Below are 9,437 nucleotides of genomic sequence, written 5' to 3'. Positions count from 1 at the left end.
ATAAAGTATATCACTCATATTTATCATGTAAATTACAATTACATTACTATATATGAATTTAAATATTTGTGCCATTTTAGTACAAAATTTTATCATGTGATAAATCAACTATTATGTTGGCCATATTATACATATGTCCATATAAAAACTCTTTATTAAGTATAGTATTAATATATCTTAATCATTTATTGTTATGTTCAAATGAACTTCCTTAGATTGAATTGAGTTGATTTATAAATTATTCTATATTTTCTTCTTTCCTTAACTCTTATTTATTATTATTATTTTTTTAAAAAAATCGGTTTTAGTTTATAAACTTTCATATAAATAATAAGTTAGTCCTTCAACTTTGGTTTGTAACGATTTAGTCTCCATACTTTCAATTTTGTATCAATTTAGTCCTCGAACTTTACTATGTAATAATCTAGTCCTTGAACTTTAAATTTTGTAACAATTTAGTCTCTATTGTATAAAGTAATTTTAAAGTTAGATTTCATGCATAAATAAACTGTTAAACTAATTAATATTTTTATAAAATACAAAATTTATATTATAAAGCATTAAAAATTGACATCTAATTTTGATTTTTTTTTTACACTAGAGACTAAATTGTTACAATTTTGAAAGTACAAGGACTAAATTGTTACATACTAAAGTTCAATAACTATTTTTTTACAAAATTAAAAGTATCGTTGGATTGAATTGTTATTTTCATTAAAGTTCAAAGACAAAGTATTTTTTAACCTAAGTTTTTTACTTACAAAAGGTATATATTATATATATAGCCTAAAATTATACACATCCAGTTTAGATGTGATATGATTGCATCACGATACCTAAGTATACGATCTAATAGATCGTTATCAATTAAGTTATTGAAGATTTTAAATAAATCCCAAAATTCAATATATTCTTCTTCCACTATTCTTTTTTTTTTCTTACGACACAACAATCAAAATTTCTTTCATCGTCCCAAACATGCCAATATTAGCACTGGTGAAATTTTTCATTGAGAGAAAAAAAGATGAAAGATCTGACTGATAGAGTCGAATAGGGGTAGGATCCTCCATAGCATCAGGTAACCATACATGAAGAGGAAATTGAGCAGATTTAGCAACCGCACCTGCAAATAATAGGACAACGCACAAAGTAACAAATAATAAATTCATCTTGGGGTAGCCTTATTATTTAGATGCTTTCAGCAGTTATCCGCTCATCACTTGGCTACCTAACGTGTGTATATATATATATATGAGAAATACTAAATTAAATATAGTTTATTTAAAACTTAAAATAAGTGAGATAAATTTTTAAAGAGCCAATACTTATAAATTGTTAAAAGAATATTTGTTTAATCTATAACTTCTAAATGATTATTTTTAGAAATGGAAAAATTTAAAGGTGATTTTAATGTCTGATCCCTACGGCTTGCAAAATAGAAAACATGCAGTAATGAATTTTTGATTCCAAATAATAATTATTGAAAAGTTTTTGTAGTAAAACTTGTTATGGAAGATGATTTGTTCTACATGTATGTGACATAAAGATTGTTGGAAAGTATATAAAACAAAATCAAATGGTCCAAATAGGATAAAGTATATAACATGAAATAGTATATATAGTTTGAAATGTTGTGGTCGATCACTGCAAAAGCTTACTCAAAATTATATTTGTCTTTTAACATTAAAATGACTCAAAGTGGTCCATTTTTTAACATCTATTAAGTTAAAAGAAAATGACTCATCTTAAATATAGTTCATTTGATAAGACTAACAATCATCTTTCAAAAGATCGATGGTTCAATCTTAAGTCTCCTGAAAAGATATATATTTGAAATATTGTCTTATTTACCTTTTTTTTTTTAAATAATTTTTTGTGCAAAATTTAAAATTTATAAAAGTGAAGTAAAATGAATCGTGAGAGATCAAACACAAGATTAGTCTGCGGATCACAACCTAATGGTACTAAAAAAAAGGAAAAAGAAAAAACACAACCTAATGAAAGAAGTAGGGTAACTTGCCTCGAACATCTACCAAGTTGGTAATAATTAGAAATAGAAAAAAAAAACGATGAGTTTTTTGTTTGGTAACTATTTCATTTTTAATTCTATGGTTTTGAAAATTTTGCTACTTTTGTCATAATTTATTTATTATAATTTTTAACTTCTTAAAAAATATTTGAATGTTTATCCAAATTTAGGGGAAAAAAACACGCTTTTAAAAATTAAATCTTCATTTTGATAATTGTTTGGTTTTTGAAAATCAATTAGATTATAAATATTACCCTTGTTGATAAGTTTCTATGTTTTGTTATTGACTTCTACTCATGTTTTCAAAAACCAAGTTAAGTCTTGAAAAGTAAAAAAAGTAATTTACAAAAACTTGTTTTTGTTTTTAGAATTTGACTAGGAATTCAAGTGTTTCATTAAAAGTTAAATCCATAAATTAAAAAAAAAAACATAATTTTTTTTTAAAAAAGTAAAAAAGTAAAATTATCGTCAAACGAACTAATTTTTGTATTTATATACTTAATTTTTAAAATACAAATAGTTATCAAATAAATGTCATGCAAACTCTCCTTGGCTCAGGCCTGATACCTAGGAAAGTTGTTGTCTAGGTTAGGAATTCTAACAAAAATAATTGTCCCCAACACAAATTCATTGTAGCGTTCTTTTCTTTTTCTTTTTTTCTTTTTTGTTTGGAAAAGGAAAGTCATAAAAGCCTACATCAAACGGGCAAACAAAATAAAAAGTCACCAATAATTACATTCAAAATCTACTTTGAGAAACTAGAAAACCAACAACGATAAACGTCTTCTGAATCGGAAGAACAAAAAAAAACCTAAAATAATTAGCAAATCTAGCAGTATAACGAACTACACAGTGAACAACTCTATTACAAAAATGGGACAATATAAGAAGGAGACATGACCCAGCCGACTTGCCAAACCCTGAATTTTCTCGACTATATCCTTAATTTCCATAAAATTAACTAAGCAGTTATTAATCAAATATACCAACTCCTTAATATCATATTCAACCATAATAGATAAAGGGAGAGATGAAGTAGCAGAAGATTTAAAGAAAAATCCTTTTAATAGCTTCAACTTCGAGCAGCTTGATAGGCCATTCATGGAGAATCTTTCTAAAACCCGCCCTTTAAGAGATTTGGAGGAGCCATGCACCACCCAACCCACACTCCGCAATATTTTACATTGTTCCACGAAGCATCGATATTCAACTACTTCCACTCATCTTACTAAGGGAGACACCACGAAACATGACTGTCAGACTCTTCAACTGGGGAGGAAAAGGATCGGACACCTACTCGGGAACACCCCCATGAAGAGTCAGAACAACCTTTCTATACAAAATTCATTGTAAAGTAGCTAGATCATCATGTGATTCTACCTTTAGAGTCATCATCTTTATTTGATAGTTGGTTTTTGGAGCATACGAGTAAAAAATAAAATGTATTCGTCGATCAAATTATTCTATTAAAATATCATTTTGATTTTTGTACTTCGAAACTTTTAATTTTAGTTCATATATATTTAAACGTTTAAATGGAGTCTTTGTACTTCTTATTCATGTTTAGTCATTATCAACCTTTCCAAAAAAAAAAAAAATATATATTTTAGTCATTATTATTAGTCCTTTCTTTCCTTTAAATGAGAAATACTATTTTTTATTTTACCATGTTTGGTAAACATTAAATTCAAATTAACAATAACGATTAATTTACAAATGTAGAATTAAATTTGGACATTTAAAAGTACAAAAACTAAAATGGAATGTAACGAAAATTTGATAGACTAAAATGATATTTTAAACCAAAACTATTTCAAACCATCTTCTTTAGTTCATACATACTCATAAATCGTAAAATAATAATAAGAAAAAAAGATATCAATTTATACCTCTAAACTTCAGAGTTCGTATCAATTTAAACTATGAATTAATAATGACATCGATTTAACCCCAAACTTTTGTAAGTATATCAATTTAAAATTTATAATTGTATCAATTAAACTCGTAAACTTTCATATAAATCAATTGAAACTCTTAGTCAAAATTTCTTGTTCATTCATTCACTCTAATAATCCATTTTGTAAAACTAACATTTAAAAAAGCCTATACACGTTTGAGAATTAATGCATACATAATTTTTAAAGGTAATAGTAACGAAGGGTTTAAATTGATTAATTCTTGAAAATTTAGGATTTTATTTGAATCATTATAAGTTTCACACGATAATAATTGAATGAAATTTGGAGAAGGACGTAAATTGATACAATTATAAAAGTTCATGGTTTAAATTGATGTCAATTATTTGACATGATTTATATCAATACAACTACAAAATCTAAGAATATAAATTGATATTTACACTAATTATAAGTGGTAATTGTTGGTTAAAAAAAGAAACAAATTATGAAAATATAGCTTTGATAATAATTGTGTGTGTGTTGGATCAAACTTATTGGAAAATGCTACTTTACTAATTTTCTCTGCAAAATATACCTATGTATTTTAGGATAATTACAAAAGTATCCATATCAGCTTGGGATATTTCTGTCATGTTGATTAAATTAAGCAAGTATAAATTATATTACACACATTTTTTGAAATTATACTAAGAGCGTGTTTGAGGACGATTCTAAAATAATTAAAATCGTTTTTGTTATTTTCAAAATTACTCTCAATATATTTTTAATTATTCAAAATCAATTTTAATGATATAAGTATTACATTTAAAAATGTAAAATTAAATGTTAAATTAATTTTAAATTATTGAAGACGTGTTTCGAAGCAATTTTGAATATGAAAAAAGTGATTTTAACTCTTTCAAAATCATTCTGAAATATGCCTTAATATAGTTTTTCTATCCTATTCCTGAAGTTTTAAAATGATAAAATTGGTCATTAATTTTTTTTTTCAAAAAATCACAATTCACAAATCTACTAGACACAATGTTGAAATGGTAGAGTTTCATTAAACATAAAATAAAAAAATATCTAATAGATCAATTAATTTTTTAAAACTTTAAATCTTTCAAAAATTTATTAAATACTTTTGAAAGTTTATGAATTAAATAGACACAAACTTCAAAATTTATAGACTGAACTTGTAATTTAACCTAAATTACAAATATGACATAAGACTAGAAGAAAACACTTACCGAATAAAAAACTGTCTAAAAAGGAGGAGTATAGCAACATAGTTAATTTGAATGTTCTTCTTTTTTTGAAATCAGAAGTTCAAATCTCATCCAATTTATGATATATTTAAGTTTAACGACTTGAAAATAGAGAAAATTGTCAACATTTGAAATGATAATATCTGCTAATATATTAAAGCACGATATTAAATTTTCATAGACATTTCTACATATCCATAGATTCCACATCGACACAAAAGATAAATCAGTATTTCCATTATATTATACAAAATCGATAAGATATTAAAATAAAATAAAATAAAATGTAACCTAATGTAACTATAATATTAAAATAAGTGTTATGATAAGAAGTGTATGATGTTATATGTTTTAAATTTTTTATTTTAATTTCTTTTCTAAAATATTCTTCGATATCAATATTTTATCAATATTTTAATAAAATTGGGACATCGATATTTGAAGTATTTTCTTTGGTAATATGTAAAATGTAAGAATCAAACATTTGATTTTAAAGTCAACAATACAAGTTTTACATCAATTGAGTTATGTTCATGTTAAATATATATTAAAAAAAACATGTTTATAGTCCATAAGTTTTAGGTCTAGTTTCTATTTGGTCCATAGATTTTAAAACATTACATTTTTAGTACTTAAACTTTGAGTTTCATTGCAATTTAGTTTGTATGTTTCAAAATGTTACAATTTTACCCTCGAGATTTGAATTTTGTTTCAATTTGATTCTTTGATTTCAAGATTTACACTTTTAACTTTAATTTTTCACTAAATAATCATTTTCCATCTTTAGTGTAAAAGGATTATAATTATTTAAATTTCACTAATTTTCATAATCATTAAAATCAAAATTTAAATCTCACTTCATAATTATTTTAAATTAATTAATAAACAATAACGTCAACAAATAAACGTGATTATTTAGTGAAAAATCAAAATTTAAATGTAAATCTTGAAACTTTAGAAACAAAATTAAAATCTAAATAGTAAAATTATGACAGATTTTCGATGTCTAGTGAATAAATTAAACAAAACAAAATGTGTAACAGTTACAAATTTAAGATATTTTCAAATATAGGAAAACGAGCTAACTTATTTACAAATATATCAAAATGTCACTATTTACTAGTGATAGACAATAATAGACAATGATAGACATCCATAAGTCTATCCGTGATATATAGTGATAGACACTAATAGATGTCTATCAATGCCTATTGCTGTCTCATTGATAAAGAATTATATTTTAGAAAAATTTTCATATATAGAAAAAATGTCAAAATATTTACAACAATAGCAATAGTAGAATTAAACAACAATGATAGACTTCTATCAACGTCTATCAATAATAAACTTCTATTAGTTTCTATTACGGATGAGAATTGATAAACTTCTATTAGAAAGAAATAAAATATTATTATTTTATGTAAATATTTGATCGTAAAAATTTGAAAATTAAATATTAGTAGAGTTAGTTTTGGTAAATTAAAATTTGGTATTTGAGAGAGGATAATTATTATGTATAGAATACATGTAGAGATGTATAAATAAGCCGCTAGAGAAAGCCAACTCCAACACACCACCTGTCCCCAGACGAAAACGAAAGCAATACATATAGAGAAAGTGACACCACACACTCACACTCTCTCTCTATATCCATTTTTCATCAACAAAATCCCCAAAAACCTCTCAAAATAAAGTTAAAAAATTCCTCTCAAATCAATCATCAAATGAAAATCTCTCCTCTGTTCTTCTTCTTCTGAATTCAATTCAACCAACAATTTCAATTCAATTTCAATCCCCTCATCCCATGGATAATTACGCTTACAATTCCTATGCTGAATCCGGCGACTCTTCCCCTCGTTCCCGTGAGATCGATTTCGAAAACCCTCCTCCCTGGGACGATGCTCAGCTCCAGAACCAGAACTACAAGGTCAAGTTCATGTGCAGCTATGGCGGTAAGATCCATCCTCGTCCTCATGATAACCTTCTCTCTTACGTCGGTGGCGAGACTAAGATCTTCGCTGTCGATCGCTCTATTAAGTTCGCTTCTATGATTGCTAAGCTTTCTTCGCTTTGTGATACTGATGTTACCTTCAAGTATCAGCTTCCCGGTGAGGATCTTGATGCTTTGATTTCTGTTACTAATGATGATGATCTTGAGCATATGATGCACGAGTACGATCGTCTCTATCGTGCTCCTGGAAGGCCGGCTCGGATGCGGCTTTTTCTATTTCCGGCTAATCAGAGCCCTAGCTTTGGCTCTGATGGAGGTAGGTCGGATCGGGATCGATTTGTCGAGGTTTTGAGTTCTGGTTCTGGTCATGGAGGTGGTGATGCGCCTAAGCAATCTGTTCCCAATAAGGTGGATTTTCTGTTTGGTTTGGATAAAAGTGGAATCGCGCCTCCTCCACCGCCGCCTGTGGCGATGAAATTGCACGATCCGTTACCTGAGCCCGTTGCTCAGCCGATTGAACCTGTTGCTAGACCTGTTCCGGGAGATCGGATCGCTGTAGCAGATCCTGGGGTTCATCCGGCTGAGATTCAGCGTCAATTGCAGGAATTACAGAGGTTGCATATTAATGAACAGGAGCAAGCCGCGGTGTATCGAAGGAAATCTGAAGAGAATAATAATCTTATTGGAGGCTACGGCGGCGATTTCTACGCGCAGAAGGCAATGGAGAAGACTCCTCAGCCGAACGCGCCGCCAGCCCTGCAGCCACCGGCTGGATACTGGCAGGAGAAGCAGGTTTCTAGTGGAGGTTTTCCGGCGACGGTAACGGCCACACCCGTTGGACCGGACCAACCGCCGGTCTACATGATCCACCATCCCGGTGCTGTTTATCACTCGCCTCAACATCCGATGGTGAGACCGGTTACTGCTCCGCCGCCCAATCAAGGCTACTACACTGTACAGCGTATGGCCTCAGATATGTACCGTGAGCAACCGGTCTATAACGTTGTACAACCTCCACAACAGCCGTATCCGGCCACTTCATCGCCGTCTCTGCCGCAACAACCTCCAAAGGTCGCCGCCTATCCCGGCGGCGGTATGACTCTGGCGGCCGACTCAGGGCCGCCTTACACACAGGTGGCGTACGACAGCGCCACCGGGAGACAAGTATACTACACGCAGGCGGAGGCCGCCCGTGTTAGCATCACAACTCCACCGCCGCCTTACCAGGGGTGTCGGCGCGGTGAGCGGCGATATTAGAACAGGAGCAGTGGGCCAGGATGGGAAGCTGATTGCAAAGATTTCACAAGGCTCAGTTTGAATAACGACATCAGCATGTGGTATAAAATTTTGAGTTTTTTTTTTTTTTTTTTTTTTTTCATTTTTCTTTATAATATGAATACTGAATATTTAATTACGTGCTTATGGTCTGATAATGCTTTTTTTTCTTGATCTGTGATAAAAAAAAAAGATAATTAGCATATTATGTTTATGTTATCATGTGTTAATCATCCATCCATCTGGGGTCTGTATACAACGTTCTAGAGGTGATAAACCCATTTTCATTTTCACTTCTAACTTTCTTTTTGCACAACATAGTACTAATGGACAAGTACTTTTTAGATGGAACTCCATTAGAATGTTGAACAGAAATTCAGATGACCTAAAATAATATGACAATGACTTGGGATAGAAATTGAGATTCAGACATTACCACATCGGTTTCAGGTCTCACTTTCCATTCAACATTTATCTAGTAGATGACTACTCCAACTATTCTTTTGAAACCTTTATGAAAGGTCAAAGGTTGTTCATAACTTTTAAGGGAGTGTTTGGGGCTAGGATTGTGGAGCCTTGAAATTCAAGTTGTGGGGTCTAGGGAGTTGTGAACGTCTAGGGCTCACATCCTAAGGAGTTTTTTTAGTACAACAATTGCAGAGTGGGGGATTGAACCTCTGACATCTTGGATCGGAGTGCATGTCAATACTACTGAGCGAAGTTTATTTGACCACCGTCTAAGGAGTTAATAAGACATAAAGTTGATGTTTTTTTAGTCGTGGGGTAAGTGAACTTTTGGGGGAGATAAGGAGTGTAGTTTAGAACTCTACTCGCAATTTAAGAATTAGAAGTATATTTGAAAAAAGTAGTTTCGAGATGGATATCCTAACCTGAGTTCATGGCCAATAGGCAACACCTTGTTTAATCTTTGGAGAGGCTTTAAGCATTCTAAATTAGTATTAATTTAGTTCTAAGATATAATAAAGGTTTCAGCTTTTAAGCTTAAACTTTTG

At 30.1% G+C, this 9,437-nt stretch overlaps 1 protein-coding gene across 1 annotated transcript; it reads left to right on the top strand.

Annotated features, from left to right (window-relative positions):
• Nucleotides 1-6,818: 6,818 nt before the first annotated feature.
• Nucleotides 6,819-8,724, top strand: LOC120078192. Its single transcript, XM_039032416.1, has one exon. The coding sequence runs from the start codon at nt 7,003-7,005 to the stop codon at nt 8,404-8,406; it is 1,404 nt and encodes a 467-aa protein (XP_038888344.1). The 5' UTR covers nt 6,819-7,002; the 3' UTR covers nt 8,407-8,724.
• Nucleotides 8,725-9,437: the final 713 nt, after the last annotated feature.

Source organism: Benincasa hispida, chromosome 5 (genome assembly GCF_009727055.1).
Source record: "Benincasa hispida cultivar B227 chromosome 5, ASM972705v1, whole genome shotgun sequence".
Classification (NCBI taxonomy): domain Eukaryota; kingdom Viridiplantae; phylum Streptophyta; class Magnoliopsida; order Cucurbitales; family Cucurbitaceae; genus Benincasa; species Benincasa hispida.
This window is presented reverse-complemented; position numbering and strand designations above follow the sequence as displayed.

Excerpts from the sequence above, each read along its gene's own strand:
- LOC120078192 (XM_039032416.1), top strand. The coding sequence starts at position 7,003 with ATGGATAATTACGCTTACAATTCCTATGCTGAATCCGGCGACTCTTCC.